General features: G+C 48.5%; 1 protein-coding gene across 1 annotated transcript; it reads left to right on the top strand.

Moving 5' to 3' along the window:
* Positions 1-18,500: 18,500 nt before the first annotated feature.
* On the top strand, positions 18,501-23,700 carry LOC119110287 (ras-related C3 botulinum toxin substrate 1). The gene is made up of 6 exons (XM_037234051.1): positions 18,501-18,583; positions 19,679-19,831; positions 20,339-20,453; positions 20,731-20,848; positions 21,155-21,315; positions 23,236-23,700. The coding sequence occupies exons 2-6, from the start codon at positions 19,716-19,718 to the stop codon at positions 23,311-23,313; spliced, it is 588 nt and encodes a 195-aa protein (XP_037089946.1). The 5' UTR covers positions 18,501-18,583; positions 19,679-19,715; the 3' UTR covers positions 23,314-23,700.
* Positions 23,701-23,944: the final 244 nt, after the last annotated feature.

The following is a 23,944-nucleotide window of genomic DNA, read 5'->3' as shown; positions in this document are numbered from 1 at the left end:
AGGTGCATTGAAATTTTGTCATGCATTCAGCATGGATAAATAACGTACTGAGGCTAAAATCCACGGAGGTACGAACCCTTTAACCCTTTTAGAACTTAAAATCATAAACAGAGCACAGGGCCATCCAGATAAATAATTAGTGAGCCCAATCTTGTAAAAGTCAGCGGCCATACCTAACCGTGGGCTCATCATGGCCGATTGTGCCAGTGCGATTAGTGCCTTAATGAGTGAAGCGGGCTTGCTTGAAACTGTGAACACATGAGTAATGCATGATACGTAATGCGTGATGTCCGTATCAAAATGAAACAGACTCTGTCACTGAGGGGCATACAGGTATGAATATTTGCGTATAAACATATTACTATCATCACATTTCTACATGGCAACGTGTGGATCCTTACAAAGATTTTCTGACGCTTAAAGGTGTTGGCCTTCTAACAACTCATGCGACTTTTTCCATGGACTTTTCCGTCCAAAGTATTTTTGCTTTAATAGCTTTCCGGCGAAGATTTCGTCGCACAGACTGCATATTTTGTAGCTTTTTGCATTAATAGCTTTCTGCATGACGAGCTGTTTAGCACACCGTTGTTGCTCTGCTGTACTAAGGCATACAAACTTGATCTCAAGAAAAATTTGTGTGCGATTTTTTCATCTCAACAGCTATTGGCACGGCCGCCAAATGATACCTGAGGAATATTGCCTCTGCTTGCGGACAAAAACACGTATAGGAAGGACTGCATGACGACTGCTTGCAAGTTGCAAGTTTGCATTCGGAAAGCCCGTCAAGGTAAGCTGCCTACGGTATCAGTTTCGTAATGTGAAAAGATCATCACGTAAAAACCTTGCTCGGGAAAACGGAAGTGTGAAAAGTTCAGTACGAAGCTGCTTGCATCATAACCATCTGTATGGATAACTTCGTTTGAATTTGTTTGCCATGGATGAAGCTCATGTGAAAAACTACCTTTGCAATTTTTAGGCAGATGTGTGATGTGGATACACCAGCATTCGTCCTCAAATGTTTTTTATCGACAAAGTTAATTCCACATCAATGCGCACATAAAGTTGAAATTCGGATGCATGATATGTGCATGACCATGTCCAGGTCAAACGGCCACCAGGAATACAGTGCTTCCAACGGAAATGCTGACGCCATCGCTGACAATTGGAAAAGTGCATTTCCGCCTTTAGAAGGTAAATGGGCTCGTTACAGCTCAAATCACAACATAGCATGGATAGCGTGTTTAAAGCGCATGTACACATGTTAAAGCACATGAACGCGTACTTAATGTTTCGAAAAAAGAAAATCGGATAAAAACTGAAAGTTTTTGAGCAACGGGGAAGGAAGGTAAAAGAGCATCGCTTCATTTTGATTTGTGCAATACTAAGTCCGGAAAGTCACAGTTCTTTGTCGTTGTTAAGGTCATCCTTGCACCTAAATGGTGTTCTAACAAACATCTTTTTTCGCTCTTAAGGCTTTTCATTAGGACCTTGCTAGGGGTTGACAAACATTTCCCAAACTATAATGTTTGAACGGAACATACGAACAACCGATAGTTGGAAATAGCAAGCTTCATTATTTGACTGAGAGATGAATTCATTCATCAAACACAGCATTCAGGCGGCATGCGAGAGGTGGCGTGAATAATTTAATAATCGGATGATCAAATTTTTTTTTTCTGAAACGTCGTCATGCGAGTACTTCGTATGCAAACAATTGATGCAGCATCACTGATACTTACGAATTTTACGTCGTGTTTTGTCAAGCAATGTTTGTGATGCCAGCATTGACATGTTAAATATCGCCTAAGACAATTTTGGTATGTTTTGTATTTTACTTTATGCATGCGAGCTTTTTGCTCAGGAGATTCTGTCTTCTCATCAACCTTTTGCCATAACAAATGTTTTGCACGCGTTCTTTGAACTACACAAACATTTGCTTACGAGGTCTTTGGTAATAGCGTTTATGCTCGTTCTTTTACCATACTCATTTTACATCATGCGTATTACGTACATTTGTTGACTGAGAACTGCGTATCAGTTTGCTTAATGCACAAGTACTTTTTCCAAGCGCATTTATTTCCTAAAATAATTGTCTTGGTGGTGACTGATGAGGTTTCTAACGTAAATGCTCGCAACAGGAGGACACGATTTGTAATAAGCGCCTGCTGGCTCATACCGTTATGGCTTAATTCGAAACTACTGCAATTGAGCCGTGATTTCAACCTGGAGCTGGGTGGCAATGCCCTATGCATACATGCTATTGAGCATGAGGATTCTCTTCCAAACAAGGCCTGATCCTGGCACCGAACCACGTGAGCGGCAGACGGGACCGGTCGCTGATAGCACACCGGCGACGCCTGCAGCCCACCTGTCCAGACCCGCCCTCTCATCCATTACGTCCCGCTCGGCCTGACGCCGCCGGGCCTTAGTTCTCGCTTCTGCCGCCACTCGATCACTCCATGTCCCTTGTTGGGCGCGGGGAGCGAGGGACGTTTTGAAGAATTGGGGGAGGGGGAGGGAGGAGCCCGAGGCATTTGAGGCTTTTCTTTTCATGTACCGCCGCAAGCCTGGTGCTAACTTATCTCAGGGGAGGTGGACTCGATCCCCCGAAGTCGTCCTCACGTAACGCGATCGTTCCCTTGCCCATGCTTGGTTACATGGTCCCCCGCCCGGCGTCCTGGTTGTTATGCTGGCGGCTAGAGGCCGAGGTAGAGGGGGGGGGGGGGGGAGGGGTGGCACGTTTCGGTGCGGGACCCGGGAAGGGTGACCGCATTCCCCTGGCAGATCGTGGAGGGACGTCGAACCATTCGCTGGCTACGCCCGATTAGCAAGACAACTTCTGATAGAAGCAGTTGCTCCTGTTGCGGCTTTCTGCCAAGGAGTCCTTTTTTCTCATCGTCTTTTCCGTTGCTTTTTTGTTAACACTTGGTTTAAAACACGCATCTTTCACTCGAGTTTAGTTGATCTCTTCCCGTTTACCGACTATGAGGAAGCGCGGAAAACGCAAGAAGGGTGACACCGACACAGATTCGAAACCGGCTTCTGGCATTGATACGCCCTTGGACACAGACGGCGGGAGTGCTGCCGACCCCGCTTTGGCCGCAGCATCGCCCGATGACTCTTGCGCGTCCCAGGCCATGACCATTGGTACGCACACTTCCACCACGGTGGCTGGACAGCAGCCGTCTCCATCGAACGCCCCCGGTTCCGACCCTCGCTCGTAATTGACCACTCCGGTGCCTGCTCACCCTGATGCTGACCCTCGCTCGACAATGACCAGTGTTTGCCCGCCTTCTGAGCCAATGCTGGGTCCTCTCGGCCCGTACGTTGTCGTCTAACCTTGTAGTGAAAATGTGTCGTTTCGAAAGATCAACGTTTTCTGGCCATCAAAGCAAATTCAGGCTATCTGCGGCCCATGCGACCTGAAAATTGAAGCACCGGCAAACGGATCACTCGTCATCAAAACAACCACTCGCGCACAGACCAGGGTTCTTCTCAAAACAACGGAATTCTGCGGCAAGCATGTAAAAATGTCTCTCCACCACGCCCGAAACACCACCAAAAGCACCATCTTCGCGCCTGAGCCCCGTTTCATGACGGAAGAGGAGATCTTGGCGGAGCTCGGGGGCGAAAACGTTTATCATGTCCGAAGTCTGACGACCTTTAGAGATGGCCAGCGTCGCGACACCAGCCTGCTTGCTGTCACTTTTGCCATCACCCGACTTCCCGAAACGCTCACAGCTGGTTACCTCCGCTATGAAGTTAGTGTTCATACCAAATCCACTCAGGTGTTTTAAGCGCCAGCGGTTTGGACACGACGGCGAGCTTTGCAAACAAAGCACCAGATGCCTCAAGTGTGGCGAGACCCCTCACGAGGGGTCTGCCTGTACATCACCCATAAATGTTTGAGCTGTGGGGGCGCTGATCATGCCGCCAAGTCTTCTCAGTGTCCCACATGGAGAAAATAAAAATAAATTTGTTCTGAAAAGGCCAAGACAGGTGTGTCGTATCCCGAGGCACGGCGCACTGTTGAGTCCAAGATGTCATCGCAGTCCAGTAAGACATATGCACAGGTAGCAAAAGTCACAATGGTCACAAGTGGAACACAAACAGACTCCATTACCCAGCTGCCTCCCCTGAAGCTCCTTAGCTCTCGCTCCTCTGACTCAACTGAGTCGGCCACGCATGCCCAGACAAAGAAAAAACACCATTGAGTCGTCCCTGCCTGGGCGCTTGTATGACCAGACGCCCGTTCACTCTCGTCCCCCAGGCTGGCCGGCGTTCCAGCCCTCCGGCTATGCGTGAGGCGCGTGCAGCTCAAGCCCTCCGGCGTCCCAGCCCCCCGGCTATGAACAGTCGGCGGCCCGGCACTTCTGGCCGCCGCACGAACGTTGCCTCCCCTCCCCCCAACACAACACCTGTTGTAACACGCCCGAACGAAGACCACCGGTCCCGTCCATCAGTGAGGGTGGCGATGGGACGAAATCGTTCTGTCTCGTTCGGCCGATTTCCGTCAACCGATGGGGATGGGTCTCTTCATCACTAAATGTTGCATCTCACAGTGGAATTGTCGGGTCTCATTTAAAAATGGCCTGAAGTGAAAGCCCTTTTTTGCAGAATTAGCTCCAATCATCATCGCCGTAAAGGGAACATGGTTTCGTCCCACCGACACATATAACTTTAAAATGCCAAATTACACGTTATATCGCCGTGACAGCACTGACGGTGCGCGTCGCCAGGGTGGGGTGGCACTGTATGTCAGTGGAGAATTAACGCACACGCCACTCACTCTTAACACACCTCTTCAGGCCGTTGCATGTTCAGTTCCGCTGCATGGCCGTACCATCGACATATGCGCAATGTACATGACACTAAATTATAACAACACGGAGCTTTTACGGCGACTTGGCCAACTCGTTGCTCAATTTCAAAGCCCTTTCCTCGTCCTCGGCGATCTTAACTCTCACAGTCCAACGTGGAGTAATGACACCCAAGGCGTTGATGGCCGAGGACGTTTGGTTGAATATTTTGCCAACACACACATCTTAGTCCTGCTAGACAAAGGCAATAGTGCTTAACACCCACTGGGATGGAAGCAGCCATTGACGTGTCGTTGTGCTCTCCCTCAATAGGAACTTTCTTTGATGGGACTGTTGAGAGAGATGTCTATGCCAGCGACCATTTTCCAGTTAAAATTTACTCCACTTTTGATTTTGCTGCTGAAGCAGTTCCTCGATATACACCCTGTTGGAATCTGCGAAAGACAGACTGGATCAAAATTCAGGAACTTTGTATTACAAACCATCATCGCATGATTCGCCAGAGCAAAGAGTTGATCTTATCACACATATCCTTCATTCTGCAGCAACCGCGAAAATTCCACTGACTGAACCTTCACCACGGCGCCTCCCTGAACCGTGGTGGACAGATGATGTTAAGAAGGCCATTGCCAGACGCAAACGTGTTTTTCGAAGTTATCAACGCAATCATGACATTCCAAATTTACTCGCCCGCAACTCTGAACGCGCTCAAACAAGGAAAATCATCAGGGCCGCCAAACGTTGTTCCTAGTAAAACTTCCTACAGTAATTTACATCAGCTACTCCGTTAAGCAAAATTTGGGGATTAGTTCGTACACTTTCTGGTAAGCGACCGTCTATATCTCACCCAGCTCTCCGAATCAATAATGTTCTAGTTATATCATCACCACAGGTCATGGAGGCTCTTGCCCAAGGTCTAGCACATTGTAGTTCTGACAATTACAAAGCAGACTTCATAGATCAAGCGGGACCCCGACTTCATTCACATTCCCATTACTTTCTTTCCGACAATACAGAGGACTACAACGTACCATTTTCTTTCTCATAGCTCGGCGATGAGATTAAATCCACCGGTAACACTTCAGTAGGCCAGGATGGACTCCACTACGCTTTCTTCCGTCTCTTACCTGACAGCATGCTTCAATTTGTATTACAAGTTTTCAATGATTTGTGGTCCTCTCATATTTTTCCGGACGCATGGAAAGAAGCAACAATAATCCTGATACCAAAACCACACAAGGACTCACACGACCCAGTCAACTACCATCCAATTGCGCGCACCAGCTGCTTGGAAAAGCTTATGGCACGCATGGTTGCCAAACGGCTTGCCTGGATAATAGATAATACAAAAACTCATATTCGATCGCAATGTAGACTTCGACGTAACGGTACCACCTGTAATCACATCATTCGTCTCGCAACAAAAATTCGTCGCGCATTCCGCCAAAAACGTCAAGTCACTGCTGTGTTTCTGGATGTTACTCGCGCTTTATCGCATGGTTATATAACCTAGCTTTAACACGCGTTAGGGTGGGGTAGAGGGGGGGGGGGGGTGAAATTGACCTCCCAAAGGTTTTTCGAAAATGGTTTCCAAACGGCGAGGCGTAGGCGCGCCAAATTTTGCATGGCTGTAAAAACTTGAATAGCGGATCGTTTGACATCACGAATTTAAGCGTACCTTGTGAAGTCGCTGACATATGGCAGGTCAAAGTCAGGCCACGGTTTCAGCGAAGCAAATGTCTAGCGAATCGTTAAATTTGATGCAACAACAGATTGTTTGAAGAGGCCCTACATTTCTGGGATGCTTTCTTAGGCAACACAAATATTGAATAAGCGAATTATGTTGACCTAAGGTCAGGTATAAAGGTCGGACCACGGCCAACCAACCTGATTTATTATTCTAGGGCTTGATGTATTGGATAGTTTCTGGTGCTCATTTTGAACTTGTCGACAGCAGGAGCCGCATTATGCGTCTTCCATTGACTTCCCAAAGGTCAGAAAAGGTCATTGAACTAAGATGACCCTGGTCGACGTTTCTTTTTAGGAACATACTGCCTAGCGTAATCTTTGTCGATTATCCAAATGCAAAACTCAGAGCAGCCTTGTAATATTTTGGTCACCATGGCCTTTAAAAGGTCAAACAAGGTCACTGGCGTCAAAGGGGTTTGCAACCTTTTACTTAGAAACAGTCGTCTGGGTTCTGGGGCATTCAAAGAGACCAACCTGGAATTTGACCTTGTTTAACCCTATTTGACCTGAAGTCATGACCTAGGAAGCTCAAACTTTGGCCGAAGAGATTTCACGTACAGGTCAAGGCACCCTGTAAATTTGGTGTCTCTAGCTTTCTTAGTTCCCGAGATATTAGGGGGTCAAATTGAACCCCCACCCGAGCAAAGGGTATCCAGCCGCCCATCCGGACGCGTGTTGATTTTTAAACTCAAAAGTTAGGATTTGAAGGACATTTGGCACACTCTCTTGTGGGATTTCTCTCAGGAACGCGGCCGTTCCGTGTAAGATGCCGATCGGCGGTTCCTCCTGTTCTCATTCAAGAAAACGGCCTTCCACGAGACAGCTTTATATCTCCAATGCTCTTTAACCTAATGTTATATTAAACGTTTGATTATCTCCGTTCAGGCATATCCTCGCCACTTTTTGCGGATGACAGCGCGGTTTGGTGCTCAGGTGAAGAATGTGATCACTTATTGCCACGCCTTCAAAACGTCCTTTACAAGTTACAACAATAGTGAAAACGCCATGGTCTCTATTTTTCCGCTAAAAAATCAGCCGTTATGATTTTCAGTAAAGGGCGACGAGACACACGGACATATTCTCTCCAACTGGACGGGCACGATGTTCCTTTTCTTTCATCGTTCAAATTTTTAGGCACCGTTCTCGACCCGAGGTTGTCCATGTCCGAGCACGTTGAGCATGTCCTCACCAAATGTGTGACACGCTTGAATTTGTTTAGGTGCATCTCGGGATTAAGGCATGGTGTTGACCGGCATGCGTTATTGTTGCTATATACATATTTGGTTCTTCCTATTATTGAATATGGATCTGTAGTGTATGCAGGTGGCACGGAAGGCAGTCTTAAGTGCCTAACTGTTACACAAATATGTGTTTGCGGCTTACACGCACATTACGCACGTCCTCAATTTCGGCACCTAAAGCAGATGCCTCCATTATGCCTTTAGCCCTCCGACGTATTGAGCACACTACAAGGTATGTCACAAAGATAAGACAAAATCCAAGTCACCCAGCACTTGCCTTCACACATATATGGCCACGAATTCACCATACATACTTAGGACCAGCAGAGCGTCGCTCGGGCCTTACAATTGCATCACGTATCACTGTTTTTTGCCATATTTTAAATTACGTCCTTCCGCGAGCCTCCGTGCCACCTGACTTAGTAGAAGCCCCTTGGCAAGTGGCACCTCGCAAAGTTTTGTTTCTTTTCACTGATTCTAAACGCACCATCACAACAGCTTGAGTGCAACAAACATTTAATTGCATGATCGCAAAGTATACACACTGTCGCTTTATATATGCAAATGGCTCCATGGCAGAAAACCACACCGGATGCGCAATACTCTGTAACGGCCATTACTCACAAAAGGTAGGCTACCCGATGGGACATTCCTATATCTTGCAGAACTGTTTGCCTCATTTCTTTTTTGCAACATATCGAAGAACAAAGGCATGGGACTAGGCCCATCGTAATTTGCTCTGATTCTAGGGCGGCCCTTTTGTCACTTATTGACCCTGGCCTCACCCACTACCTCGTTCGTATTAAAGACACTTATCATTCTCTACGCACGCAAGGCATAGACATTAAATTTGTGTGGGTGCCAGGCCATCGAGGTATCAGAGGAAATGAGAGGGCCGACCAATTGGCTAAGGAAGCATTGGCGTCACCTGACATAACACCAGTCCCTGTTGACCGTACTTCAATAAAAACGGCCATTCACAATTTAGCAAAGCAAGCTTGGCAACGACAATGGACAGAAACCACCAGAACGCAGCTTCAAGATATAAAACCGGAAATTGCACCTTGGCCGTCCAGACCGTTTGGAAGCAAAAGTATTAGCACGTCTTCGAATCGGACACACAAAGCTTACACATAGCTATATATATTTAAAACACCTGCGTCCCCTATGTCATGAGTGTGATCATCACCTTTCGGTTAAACATATTGTGCTTGAATGTAACAATTTCAACACCAGCGGATGTCACTGGAAACAAACGGTCGCCACCACAACGTTGCATTATCGTTAAAAGTCCCCCCTAGGTAATGACCATCCACATCTTCTCGACCTTTTATTCAATTTTCTTGGACGTACCGAAATGCTTCAGATATTGTGCAACGGTAAGAGGTGGCGTTTCTTCTTTCTCCAAAACACAGAGTTAAGTTTGAGTTGAAATAGATCTTTTTAGGGCGTGGAATGGTCCGAACGGGCCGAAACGCCTCAAACCAAATGAACTAAACTAAACCATGCAGGCTGGTACGCAGGGAGGACGCCTCCTGGTGATGTTTTTTTGTCTGTTTGATGCGAACACTTTGAAAGGATGAATTTCTGGGATCAGCGCTCACACTAAGCAGTGCTTGTGAGAGCCCTGACCCCACCATCCGATCACGCAATTCCAGGCAACGGCATTATTTAGTGGCGAAAGCTTAACACGCGCCCGGGAGGCCGGTTAGATACCCGTCGCTCGGGTGGGGGGTGGTCAATATGACCCCCCTGAGATCTTGAGAACTAAGAAGGCTAGAAACACCAAATTTGCAGGGTGTCTTGAATTGTACGTGAACTTATTAAAGTTAAAGTTTGAGCTTCCTAGGTCATGACCTTCAGATCAAATAAGGTCAAATAAGTCAAATTCTGGGTTGGTCACGAAAGTGCCCCAGAACCTAGAAAGCTGTTTCTATGCAAAAGAGTTAAGGTCCATTTGAGGTCAGTGACCTTGTTTGACCTTTTGAAGGTCATGGTTACAAAAATCATACAAGACTGTTCTGAGTTTTGCATTTGAATAAGCGACAAAGATAGGCAGTATCAATTGCTAGGCAGTATGTTTATAGAGCAAAATGTCGACCCGGGTCATCCTAGGTCAATGACCTTTTCTGACTTCCAAGAAGTCAATGGAAGATGTATAATGCGGTTCCTGCTGTCAATAAATTCGAAATGAGCACCACAAACTGGCTCATACAGCAGGCCCTAGAGTAATAAATCAGGTTGGTTGTGACCTTGGTCTGACTTTCACACCTGCCCTTAGGTCAACGTAATTTGCTCATTCAATATTTTTAGTGCATGAGAAAGCATATCAGAGATGTACGGCTTTGTCAAACACTCCGTTGTTGTATCAGATTGTACGATTCCCTAGAAATTGCCTCCCCTGAAACCATGGCCTGACTTTGACCTACCATAGGTCAGCGACCCTGCAAAGTACATATACATGTTTGATGTTAAACAATTTTTTATTTAATTATCTACAGCTATGCAAAATTTGGCGCGGCTACGCCGTGCTGTTCGGAAACCATTCCGGAAAAACCTTCGGGGGGTCAATTTGACCCCCACCCGAGCGCGCGTTAACGTGCCGCAATGCTCGGCACGGTCCGTCCTGCCTTCTGACGTCAACTGACCTTTAGCGCGGCTGTTGCCATCGGCCGCAGGCTATACCTGTCAAGGGCTAACAGCGAGCTCCTAAAACGACTCGTGCCTAGGAAAGCAGGTATTGTTATCATATGGGTTCATACTGTTCAGCTCGTACTTCACGTACAGTTCTGTCTAAATTGCAACGAAGATTTCCTTGCCACGATTTTTGGTGATTCCGCAGGATGAACATCGCGAAGACAATCCCATTTTATCTGTTTCCTTTCTCTCAGCACTTTTGCGTGCAAAAACTATTTGTGTAAATACAAACACAAACACACAACACTTTTGCGCGCACACCAAATTTTGGAATCGTGACATAAGAAAGAAATGGCAGCATCGTTTTTCAAGTTGGAGCTGACAGCGTTTTCCCGGTGTCTGCTGCTTTGTTCTTTATTTCGCACATTTTTAACCAGCGCACCTATAAATCATTGACGACTGCTTTTGTTGCCGTCAGCCGCAGGCCATCCATTGCAGGGGCCAGGAGCGAGTGCCTAAAACGACCCAAACTTTCCCTTTAGTGAGTGCGTGGATCGGAAAGCAGTTGATGTAAAAAAATGATTTATAGAGACAATATCGTATTCCTGGGCAGACAGCTGCTAGCTACTACGCTCCAGTCTCTCTAACAAAAACAGTGGTATGCTAGTCAGCGATGTCCTGGTAAAACAATGTACTAACACTCAGCTTTTTTCTCACCAGATGTAAATATTTCGCTTAATTACCCTCATGAATGGCACCATTGATAGTTTGGTGTCGCTGTTATTTTGACCGCAGGAAGACATAACTCAAGTCGGCTTTCATACAAGTGCTCCATGTTTGTCGCCTCACGTTAAGTTTTCCCATACAAGCACTCCGAGAGAGTGCATGTATAGTGCATTTCTGCACTGCTATTCGACATACCTGCATTCATTACTATCGACCTCGGTAGACGACTTAGCATAAAATCGGTTATTTGGTACCAAAATCTGTGTACATGAATGATCGACCACACTCAGGCCATGGGGCAGTGACCTGAGGTCCTGAATATTGCCATTTTCAGGGCCCAAAGCGCGCAACACACCGCGCAGAAGACGAAACGAAGTGGATTCGGTACCAGGAGAAGTGTTTCGGCGAGAGAACTGCGACGGCAGCAGGAAACATCGCGCCAACAACGGCAGCAACGGCAACGCATAACATCCGTTGGCTGGCTTAATGGTCATCGCATCGGGCATCGGGCATCGGGCGATGTGCTACAACCGTTTACGGAATGTATGCAATTAGACGTTGAGTATCCGATTTACGTGAGCTTCAAAGCATCAAAGGTACCACTGTTTTGAAGCATAATTGCGTTGGTTGCTCCATGAAATCGCCTGCGCTGCTCAGTTGATTTAAAAAGAGTAGACTCGTAAGACTCTTCTTTAAAGAGAAATCGCAGGCTCAGGCATCAAATTTAGAGCACCAAACGCAGCGGCCTCGCCCCGCCCAAATAGGGACATCAACTGGCCACAAGGCTCACGGCGATTGGAGAGTTGGTGATGGCGATTGTCGAGTGAAAGGCTGGCTGAGGCTGTGTCTTTGAATCATGGGTCGCGTTTTTTTCACTTCTCGAACCATTTCACACTCAAACTGACTTCTGGTGCGCATGTAAACCAGACAAATAAGATGAAAGAACCAGATATCAAATCATTTCTCAATGCACTAATTCAGCACGTTCCAACCGGGTAACAGTATCCTTAAATCGAACCACGTCGGTCCTGCAGCTAACACCAGGCGGCGGACAAAGGGCGACTTGCAAGGACAGTGCATTGGAAACTTGTACTTTTTATTGTTATATGAAATAAATTCGCAGGTGTGGAAAGTATTTTCGGCTTTATACCTCACACGTGCACACGTTGTTGTTCGGAACGGATGAGCATTTCCATCGCCACGAACTTTTGACGCAGTGGTGGAACCTCTAAGCGCTGTTCGTATTTATGTGCCTGATATCCTTCCAGAGGATCGGCGTCAAAATTTTGCATGTGAAACGCATGCCCAAGTTTAGCATATCGCTGGCACGAATTGATCTTTAACACGTGCTTGTGCGGCAGGCAGAATACTTCACGTTTGTATGTGTGACAATTTCCACCCGCTGAGATCTAAGCAAATTAGAGTATTAGAAACACTAAACTCACATGGTGGGTTGACCTATATGCAGACTCACATGCGGCAGACTTAGAGGTTCCTAGGTCACGACCACAGGTCAAATAAGGTCGAGCAAGTCAAACCCGGGATTGATGTCTTAAGTGCTTTCAGATCTTCTCATGCAACCGCCTTAAACCTAGATACCTGTTCTAAACAAGAGGTCACTTGCTTAGGTCAGAGACCTTATATGACCTATGAAATGTTTGGAAGATTTTGTTGCCGCTCTTGTTATCATTATTTTCCAAATGAGTGTCACAAACTGCCTAATCAAGCAAGCTCTCCAATGAAAACAGAATGGTTTTGCTCTTGGTTTAACCACTGTCTTTGTCCAGCCCTCCGCTGTGCCATCAAATCGACCAATTCCCTAGAAATTTCCTTCGCTGAGATCCACGGCCTAACTTCAACCTGACATAAGTTAGCGACCTCACGAGGTAGATCTATTTTTTATTCTGAACTATCCGCTATTCATCGGCCTAAAACTACGCGAGGCTTGGGACGGCAAGAGCGCCTGCGAAAAACTATTCTATAAAAAACTTCCGGTTGCCAAATTAACCGCTACCAGAGCCCGTGTTAACCAATTTCGGAGACTTTATTTCCCCACACATGGCCGTTCTCGCGCGCATTTCCTGGCCGCCTGGTGTTGCCTGCAGAAACCAACACTTGCTCACTTTGACGGAGACTGTAACGCTGTGAAAGGAGTTTTTGGGCTCGAAGATTGCGAACGCTCGTGCTCAAAACACTCCTGGTGTGTGTGGGTGGGGGGAGGGGGGGGGGGGGGGGTAACGGGGGAGGAAGACACTGGAAAGTCATGTTTCACATTACCTTTCATGGTCAAGGATTAGTTCAATTATCAGGCCCTGGCTGGAATAGGGCGGATTCCTTTCCGCTCCGTTCAGTACTGGAGGCCTGTAACCGACGCAGAGGATACTCATTGTCTTATCGTAGAAGCGTTAATTTATGTTTTTGCATGTCTTCTTTCATTGTAAAAGGGCCCCATCGTTAGAGGCCACTGACTTTCTGGATCCCACCCCAGTCCCTGTTCAGTAAAGGTATTCAGAACTCCGACTCGGACACTAATGTGGCGAGCAGGATTCCACGTTAGGCACTGTGAGCTCTTGACCAGTGGCGCAGTCAGAGAGGAGAGAAGTTCGTGGTGCTTTGGCCCTCCCCCGTCAGGTTCGAGCGCAGTTTTAGCTGGAAAGCAGGAAAACTACCTTGGCTTGAAATCCCATAGACACTACTATGGTCAGTGGCATGTAGATTTCAACAGCCGTGATTTTGTAACAATACTGGGGGAAAGTCGAGTGAGCAGGTACGCTGCTCAGCTGAAACAAACCTTTTAGGCACCAGGGTAAGCCAACATCGATAGCTCACTGATAGACTTGGTAGTAAGGCATATCTTATGGGTAAATCGCTGGGGAGATCTGAGTCAGTTGAATTCCGGATAACTTCAACACAAAATGCGTATTTTGCCGACATTCCTGTCATGCCGGCAATCGTGCACAATTTCCATTTCCCAATTTTGCTCTTTCCTTGTAACTAAATCATTTTCGTTTAACAGGTTTAGACAGCAAACTGCACAATGAGTTCGGCTATAATATAGAGGTGCAAAGCACTTTTGCATCGCCTCCTTGTTCAAAGGAGGCTGTCATACGATACACTCTATATGGAAATGCGCATCTATTTGCATGTCTACCCCTGTTTGCATGTTCACATGCTGGTCGTTTCTTGCTTGTTGACCCGTGTGGAGGTCAAAAAATGAAACAAAACATTGAAAGTCTCACATCACGCATGTGTGAGAGTCAGAAGTGTACGTTTACTGCTGACGGCTCGCTGCGGAAATTGATTAGCTCTACGCGCTGGTGGGAAGGTCTGTTCTAAAGCCAGTAGGGTTACCGCAAGTACTTGCGGGCTTGTTTCTCTACACTACGTGATCAACTCCTTGAAAACGCATGGAGAGAGCCGTGGTACTATATGTAGGGTTGTGTCTACATTATTTTGGGTTACGCTCATCATCTTTCATAGAATTTATTGACCAAGCGGACCTCTGGCTGACGGGAATGGGCGTGATGTGCTGACTACCAGGGATGTGCATGAGTTATAGAAAAGATACTTCATCTATTAGACAACTATCAAACGTGTACGTGGGTGAAACCAGTTGAACGGTAGTCCAGCCCAAGGCAACAGAAACAACGTCACAGAACGCTGCGGTCTCCGGAGTGTAGAGCCGACGGGTTTGGGAGCAGACGTGAATTCGGACACCAAATTCGTCATAGATACGTAGGACTAGGTAGGACAACAGCTGCCTGCCAATGCATGAAAACCGCCGCCATTTTGGGACAGTCATTGAGCCCTCTGTGCAGGTTAGCTGGGTATGTCTGTGGGGGTCGGTATTTTACATACTGTTATGGTGTTACGTTTTTATGGTCCATGTTTTTATTTTTACATATTTCGTTATTTGTCGCTTTCGTTGAATATGCCGCGTGATGGCATAGTCTCTGCAAGCCAAAGGTGTATCCAATAAGCCGTGGATTTGTGTTTTTTATATTGTAATTAAGCTGGTGTTGACGGTGCCAGCCGGAGGTGCCAACCAGGCGGTACGATTTCCTTTCAAGGGAAGGTTAATGTTCTGGTTAGGGTCAACGCTCCCCGGGAATTTGATTTTCGATGACCTTTTCAACTTTTAAACCAAGATCTCTTTTTGAGATCTCTTCTAAAATTTGAGGGCCCCTATTCTGAATCTTTAACACGCACCCGGGTGGCCGGTTCGATACCCTTCGCTCGGGTGTCGTGGGGGTCAATTTGAGCCCCTCCCCTGATATCTCAGGAACTAAGAGAAACAGAGGTACCGTATTCCCAAAGTATGCTTAACTTTACGTTTACTCTCTTAGGTCAAAGTTTGAGGTTCCTAGGTCATGTTCTTTGGGTCAAATAAGGTCAAACAAGGTCAAAATCCAGGTTGGTCTCCAAAGGGCCGCTAGAACATAGATAATTGTTACAACCAAAAGATCACATACTCATTTAAGGCACGTGACCTTTTTGACCTTTTGAAGGTCATGGTGGTCAAAACCGTACAAGGCCGCTTTGAGTTTTGCAATTGGATAAGCGACAAAGGATACGCTAGGCAGTCTATTCCTAAAACAAAATGTTGAACTGGGTCATTTTAGGTTAATGACCTATTCTGACCTTTGAGAAGTCCACGGAAGGTGTATAATGCGGTTCCTGTAATCAATAAACTCATAGTGAGCACTACAAATGATCTCATACAGTGAACACTCCAGTACTAAAACAGGTTGGCCTTTACCTTGGTCCGACCTTTTGTAATTGACCCTAGGTCAATGTAATTTGTTTATTCAATTGTTGTGTGACCTAAGAAAATATATCAAAGATGTGTAGCTTCGTCTTACACTTCGCTGTTGGAGCGGACTGAACGATTCCCTAGAAATTGCCTTCGCTGAAACCGTGGCCCGACTTTGACCTGCCATAGGTCATCTGGCCGTCCCATTAAATGTGTTGTGGTTGGAGATGGCACAGTTGGGAAGACATGCATGCTGATCTCCTACACCACAAGCAGCTTTCCAGGAGAATATGTGCCCACCGTGTAAGTATTTTAGCAATAAGTATAGCCCGGTGCATTTATGCTTTGTCAGGAATGATTTCGGGCTGAGAATTTGATAAGGTTCAGTGGCTTTAGAAGGGACATCTATCCGCTATTCAATTGTTTACAGCTGCGACAAATTTGGCGCGGCTACGTCGCGCCGTTCGAAAATCATTCCGAAAAAACCTACGGGGGGCATTTGATCCCCACCCGAGCAAGTGCTACATCGTCGACACTTATTTACATGGATGTGATGCCTGTGACATTTTGATGAGGGAGCACGTGCTCCTCTCCACCGAACATTACGCTGCCCGGGAGGCCCCACTTTGTTCGGGAGACCGCTTGACAAATTTTGCCCCCTATTGAAAGTATGCAGCGCCGTCACTGCACCCCTGTGCGACACCGATTTACACACCCTCGGGTGAGGTCAAATTGACCTCCTGAAGATTTTTCGAAATGGTTTCCGAATGGCGCTGCATAGCCCCGCCAAATTTTGTTTGACTGTAGACAATTGGATAGCAGATCGTTTAACATAACAAATTTAGGTGTAACTTGCAAGGTCACTGACCTATGGCAGTTCAAAGTCAAGCCATAGTTTCAACGTAGGCAGTTTCTAGGGAATCGCTCAGTTTGATCCAATAACGGGGCGTAAGACGAAGACACACATCTCTGGGATACATTCTTATGCAACACAGCAATTGAATAAACAAATTACATTGACCTATGGTCAGGTATGAGGGTCAGACTAAGGTCAAAACCAATCTGTTTTATCACTCGAGGTCTTGCTGTATGGAGTAGTTTCTGGAACTCATTTCAAATTTATTGATAACAGGAGCCGCATTATACACCTTCCATGAAGTTCTCAAAGGTCAGAATAGGTCACTCACCTAAAATGACCGAGGTCAACATTTTGTGTTTAGGAACATGGCGCCTAGCATAATCTTTGTCGTTTCTTCAATTCCAAAACCCAAAGCATTCTTGTATGATTTTGGTTACCTTGACCTTTAAAATGTCAAACAAGGTCATTGACCAAATGAGCTTAGAACAGCTAGCTTTGCTTAGAACAGTTGTCTAGGTTCTAGCTGCCCTTTGGAAACCAACCTGGAATTTGACCCTGTTTGACCTTATTTGGCCCGAAGTTTATGATCTAGGAGACTCAAACTTTGACCTGAAGAGTTCACGTACAGGTCAGCATACCCTTTCGGGGGGTCAGACTGACCCCCGCTCCCTCCACCCGAGCGGAGGGTATCCAACCGGCCAACCGGGAGCGTGTTAATGTTTGTTTAGTCTGAAGTCTGTTGCCATACTGGGCACTGTCAATGGCGCTGGGATTCACTCATAAAAGTAAACCTCCATCGCAATTGATGGTGGCCCGTCACCTCAAACATTTTGCCTGCACCTCTGCCCACGACCGACGCCGGGGGCTCCTCAAGATCTCAGAGCTACGTTCAAAACAAGAGGCCCTTAGTGACAGTCGTGGTCCCGGCCTTTTTTCTGGATTCGGAAACTGGCCCCGAGTGGATAGACTGACAAGACCTGGGTTGACTGTTCGGCATTGGTGGTGCCTGACCGACAATGAGGTCCTGAACGTCCCAGGAGGTCCTGAACGTCCCAGGAGGCCCTGGACGTCCCAAAATGCCCTTGCTCAATGCATCAGGCCTTCTGACTGCTATTTGAGGGACTGGCCCGGGGAGGGGTCCTAAATGCGAACTCCAGCTGGACCTTCTGGCCCTGGCCCTCCAATGATGCAATGATACATCACGGCCCGGGGTCCCTCATGGCTCCCGGGTCCCTCATAGTCAGCCCATCATGTTCAGTTTGTGCTTCCTCCGGGAGGTGACCGACTGTCCTCACTGCATTTTTGCATTTTAAGACGACAGCAGGGCTTCTAAAGGCTCCAGTTATAATTTCCGAATGTCGGAACGGGATGCCTTTAGTCCAAAGATCCTCCTTGATTAAAAGGCCACTTCTCGACCAATTTCATCCCATCTTGAGCGGCATAGTGGCTCCGCCACTGCGAGGTGGCAAGAAAACCGTTACTCACCAGCGATTGTGCCCCGCAAAGTGGAGACAACCGAAAAGCTTGACCCAGTGACGTCATTTGCCGGGCCATACAGACTATAAGCAAATCAGGGTTGGACTAGCCACTATAGACCTTTCCTTGGAAGTGCTGCCGTTGATGGTCGCCGGAGCGGCGCCGATCGCTGAGTCGAGGCGTGAGGGGTGAGTCACTCTGGGTGGGTTTGCCGGCCTTGTCAGGGGGTTTGCCGGTGGGTGGGTAAATGGCGAGTGGACGGAACGTCGGACGCTGGGCGGTATCGTAGACCGAAGTCTGTTTGTGTGCCTAGGAGAACTGTGTGCGTACCAATCTCCAATTTCACTGCCAATCGCTCTAGTACCAAACAGAATGAGCAAGTTCTAGGTGTTCCCACCGTCGTGGAATAAGTCATGGCCCATGAGGTTCCTTGGACCCATCCGTTAAGGAAAAAGACGAGGTCGTGGGTCAGTCATGTGGATGGATTTCTTGTACACTGCTATTGTGACTGACTAGATGACTCTATGGGTTAGGTTTGCATTTCCTGCATATCCCTGTGTTTGTTGGCATTGTGTCAGTGTAATTGTTATATCTGATGGCTGCTGTATTCATTCTGTTAGTTTACAGCCTGCAAATGATATTACAGACATCAGGAAGCTCTTACCATCAGCATGGGCTCTGCCACAATAAGGCAACTTGCAGAAGCCTGGATGGCTGCAAACTTATCCCTTCTAACTGGTTTTGAGATGTTTAATTGTGCAATCCTTAGCATCAAATGCAAAGCATAATCAGGAAAGTAGCAAATGAAATAGCATAATACATTATGAGTGATATGCAACCATGTATATGATTAAGTATTGAAAAGTCCCTTCTGCTTCTGAGGCCTGTAATACAAGAACAAAGATAAATTTGGCATTGTTGGCATCTTTGGCATTAAAGGTGCATTAACAAGAGGTATCTGGGACACTCCCTGTGATCTTACATGTAAATTTTATAGTGTCATATTAATATTTGATAGAAGGGCTGTAAGACTGAAATTTTGCATTATCCCAAAACATGAAGATGATCATAGAAATTGCCATTCTGACACCTTTTGCTTTGGTTCACTAGGCAGGTATAATGCCACAGACTTAAATACTGTTGATTTGCTAATATCACAGCATGCTGGTAACCAAATAATGCATTTTGAATCCAAACAATGCATGCATATTGCAGCACTATTGGTATTAAGTTGACAGACAACAAGGTATTATATGCATAAGGTGGAGGCACTTCAAGCTGCTTTGGTTTTTTCTGAATAGATTGGGTGGGTGCAGTTATTTTAAGTAAGATGTGCACAATATCATTTGGTGTTTTTATTCCAAATAGTAAGGAGTTGTGGGAAAGATCTCCTCTCACATTGTGCCTGTACCTGCAGTGGGCCTGGAACATCCGTTGACCAACACAGAGCTGGCATGTCATCTGGTCGTCCCATTAAGTGTGTTGTGGTTGGAGATGGCACAGTTGGGAAGACGTGCATGCTGATCTCCTACACCACAGACAGCTTCCCAGGAGAATATGTGCCCACCGTGTAAGTATTTTAGCAGTAAGCCTAGCCTGGTGCATTTATGCTTTGCCAGTAATGGTTTTGGGCTTGAGCAAGCCTTTCCTTTGCTGAATGACATGTCAGGTTGTCAGATTTAATCCTGCACACTTTCATTGTATCTTTGAGAATTTGATAACATAGGACATCCTGCATTTTACCAAATTTACTCCAGTTCAAGGATTGGCTCTTAGATAAAACACAGTCGAAATCAGAGACAAATGGGTAAACAAAAACTAGTGGCAGTTTGTGTTGGGTGATGCAGATAGTTGGGGGACTCTATTGCCTGTCCAGGAAATGACCCTGTTGGTGCTACATGCCTCTGACAATATCTTGCCAAGGCTCAGGTGCTGAGTTTATTTCCCTGGTTTCCTTAGTCTGGACTACCAGCTTGATCTTGTGTATGACATTCCACCATCGGACATTCTGTAGTCTCCTGGATTTACAATGTGTGAGTGTATTGGCATTTGATGTCCACATCTGGTCATTCTGCAGGTTCGACAACTACTCGGCACCCATGGTGTGTGATGGCATCCCTGTGAGTCTCGGCCTCTGGGACACGGCTGGCCAGGAGGACTATGACCGGCTGCGGCCTCTGTCCTACCCCCAGGTAACCACCCGACCACCGCACGGGAAATACGGGGCTCACGGCAGAAGGGAAATGCGACTTGTATGCTTGTTTTATCACCCCATTTACTGGATGCAAAAGAGAGGATGTGGTGTGTCTAGTTCCCTTGGAACTGTGCAGTTGTGCTAGAATCAGTGAAAGAAATATGGAACATAGGGACAAAACGAAAAAGTCGATACGATATCTGGACGCCAGCAGTTGCCGCGCTGCGATCTGTGTTGCAACATCAGTCAAGTAAATGTTCTGTGCACCATTTCAGACAGACGTCTTCCTGATCTGCTTCTCGGTCGTGAGTCCGTCCTCGTTCGAGAATGTCACAACCAAGTGGTGCGCCGAGATCAAGCACCACTGTCCGGAGGCGCCCGTCATACTCGTCGGTAGGTGCTCCCCGCCATCGAGCTCCGCACTATGGTTGTCTGGCGGCCAGCTAAGCCTGTCGTGGATGGAGATAGTTGCGCTAGGTTATCTATGGTTTGTTGCGGAGGACGTTGTAAAAGAGCAGAACTCAAGAAGTTTGGGTCTGCTTATGTTTATACGCGTTTTGTACTGACACATTGTAAGGAAACAACAGCCAGTTAGTAAAGTGTGGTGTTCGACTAAGTGGGATGGAAGGATGTCTAGTCGTCTGCACGGCTTCCGGTTGGCGCGAGGCGGCTCTTCGTGACGCCCAGTCTACCGTCCAGGTACCAAGATTGACCTGCGGGAGGACAAGGAGCAGCTGCAGCAGCTGTCGGAGCTCGGCCTGTCGCCCGTCAAACGGGAGCACGGCCAGAAGCTGGCGCACAAGATCAGAGCTGTCAAATACATGGAATGCTCGGCGCTGACCCAGCGCGGCCTCAAACAGGTGAGAGGTCACGGACCACGGGTTCACGGTGGCGGCAGCGGTTTGAGAGAATCTAGGTCGACCACAGAGGTCTGTGGTGCTGCACCGTCGCTGGTGGCGTCGTGATGGGCTATGTCTGCGGTGAATGATCATGAAGACTGTTCGCGGTGCGACGCCAGCACCGATAGAGCTTGGAACTGAATGCTGGTGTGGCGACGTTTTGTGACACCATAACTGACTGGCCCAGCAAGATCCTGAACGGAAGCGGTTTCGCTTAAGTCTTGCTAGATGGATGCACAATGTCTCCCCGCGTGCCTTATTTGTGGTATGGCCTGGCTGATTCATTACCCGATACCCGAAGCTTGTGGTCGCTGGCTCGTCTTCGCTTGCATTACGGGCTGCCATATATGTGCAATGATCTGGGGGTGACTCATGCCGCGATTTTGCAAGCAGCGAGCGGTTGTCTTGGAGGTTATTTGTGTCGTGCAAAACAACAAGGCCCATGGTATGCCTCTTCCTACACTCGCGACTTTTCAAATGCGGCCCTCCTTGTCGGAATGTTGTATTCGACGTGTTTACTATTTGTGGGAAGATCACCACACATTTCTAGCCAATTTACACAAAGACCCGTCATTTTTTCTGCGCCATCCGCTGAGCAACACCTCACTCATCACGAAGCCTGCCAAAGATCTGCCAGCCGTGAACGCGCCGCTGCTTTGAGCAATCCCTTCTGTTGAATTCCTACACACGGACGACGCACATGGCCCGAATGCAAGCTGGATCCCACGACCCGTTTGCTTTTTAACAAGGCATCGAACAACGAAAACCCCTCGTGGGGCGGTGCTTTGGTGATGACCTAACTGAGAGCAATGAGTGGGCAGGATGTGCGCGGCCGAGCGGATACATGTTTACGAACACCCAGCAGTGCGCTTCCCAAATATCGCCAACCATTGACGGTCTGTGTCCGCCGGTGACCACGCTGACGGTCTGTGTCCACCGTGACCCGCTGGCGGTCTGTATCCGCCGGTGACCCCGCTAACGGCCTGTGTCCGCCGGTGACCCCGCTACGGTCTGTATCCGCCGGTGACCCCGCTGACGGTCTGTGTCCGCCGGTGACCCCGCTGACGGTCTGTATCCGCCGTGACCCGCTAACGGTCTGTGTTCGCCGGTGACCCCGCGACGGTCTGTGTCCCCGTGACCCCGCTAACGGTCTGTGTCCACCCGTGACCCCGCTAACGGTCTATATCCGCCGGTGACCCCGCTGACAGTTTGTGTGCGCCGGTGACCCCGCTGACGGTCTGTATCCGCCGGTGACCCCGCTGACGGTCTGTGTCCGCCGGTGACCCCGCTGACGGTCTGTGTCCGCCGGTGACCCCGCTGCGGGTTGTCCGCCGCGGTGACCCCGCTGACGGTCTATCCGCGGTGACCCCGCTGACGGTCTGTCCGCCGGTGACCCCGCTGACGGTCTGTGTCCGCCGGTGACCCCGCTGACGGTCTGTGTCCGCCGGTGACCCCGCTGACGGTCTGTGTCCGCCGGTGACCCCGCTGACGGTCTGTGTCCGCCGGTGACCCCGCTGACGGTCTGTGTCCGCCGTGGCCCGCTGACGGTCTGTATCCGCCGGTGACCCCGCTGACGGTCTGTGTCCCGGTGACCCGCTGACGGTCTGTGTCCGCCCGTGACCCCAGCTGACGGTCTGTATCCGCCGGTGACCCCGATGCTGGTCTGTCTCCGCCGGTGACGCCGCTGACGGTCTGTGTCCGCCGGTGACCCCGCTGACGGTCTGTATCCGCCGGTGACCCCGCTGACGGTCTGTGTCCAGCGGTGACCCCGCTGACGGTCTGTATCCGCCGGTGACCCCGCTGACGGTCTGTATCCGCCGGTGACCCCGCTGGCGGTCTATGTCTGCCGGTGACCGCGCTAACCCCGTCCCCATCCGGCAGGTGTTTGACGAGGCGGTACGCGCCGTGCTGCGGCCGGAGCCGGTGCGACGGCGCCAGCGCAAGTGCGCCGTCATGTAGCGGCCGCTCCGGGGAGAGACGGACCCGCTCTGCCGGGCGCCGGCCCTCCGTGCCGCCGGCCCCGTTCGTTCTCCGCAGAGTAGCTCCGCCGCGTGCTTCCAGCGGGAGCCGGGGAGCCGCGCTCGGCACCTACCGCTGCCCCGATCTAGTCGCTGCCCGGTGCGCTGCCGCCCGGGCGCAGTGGGCAGCTGCCCGGTCCGAGTCAGGCCGGCGGGCTCTGGAATCAGACGGACTCCCGCATTACATGGTTCGGTGGAGTCTGTTCTACATGTTCCGATACAATTCGTGCGCTGTGTAATCGGACGGCTTGTGCTCCCTGATCATGTGGAGTGTGCTCCTCGATCACATAGTACATAGTGTGTTCCGCGATCAGTTGGTGTGAGCGCTGAAGTTATGGAGATGTGTTCTTTGGGAGCGTGAACGCAAGGGCTGATTGGAGTTTGTGCTTTGTGTGTGTGCCTGTGGTTGTCTGGGACAGCTCTGTCTGTGCTAAGTAAGAGAGCTGAACTTCTGTCTGCAAACTGCTACAGTTTGCACTCGGCAAAGAATGGAATGCATGCAAGACATGACTGATGGCTCTGATGAAGTTATATAGCTAATCAGCACATCCCACCGAACCTTTGCACGATAC

Source organism: Pollicipes pollicipes, unplaced genomic scaffold (genome assembly GCF_011947565.3).
Source record: "Pollicipes pollicipes isolate AB1234 unplaced genomic scaffold, Ppol_2.1 Scaffold_7231;HRSCAF=8579_pilon_pilon_pilon, whole genome shotgun sequence".
Taxonomy (NCBI): domain Eukaryota; kingdom Metazoa; phylum Arthropoda; class Thecostraca; order Pollicipedomorpha; family Pollicipedidae; genus Pollicipes; species Pollicipes pollicipes.
The sequence above is the reverse complement of the archived record's forward strand: the minus strand, read 5'-3'. Positions and strand labels throughout refer to the sequence as shown.

What these genes read in the sequence shown, in the direction of transcription:
- LOC119110287 (XM_037234051.1), top strand. Translation starts at nt 19,716, where the DNA reads ATGTCATCTGGTCGTCCCATTAAGTGTGTTGTGGTTGGAGATGGCACA. An exon ending in GGCGCCCGTCATACTCGTCG is followed by an intron (nt 20,849 to 21,154) that starts GTAGGTGCTCCC and finishes TCTACCGTCCAG; the next exon opens with GTACCAAGATTGACCTGCGG. An exon ending in CCCAGCGCGGCCTCAAACAG is followed by an intron (nt 21,316 to 23,235) that starts GTGAGAGGTCAC and finishes CCCATCCGGCAG; the next exon opens with GTGTTTGACGAGGCGGTACG.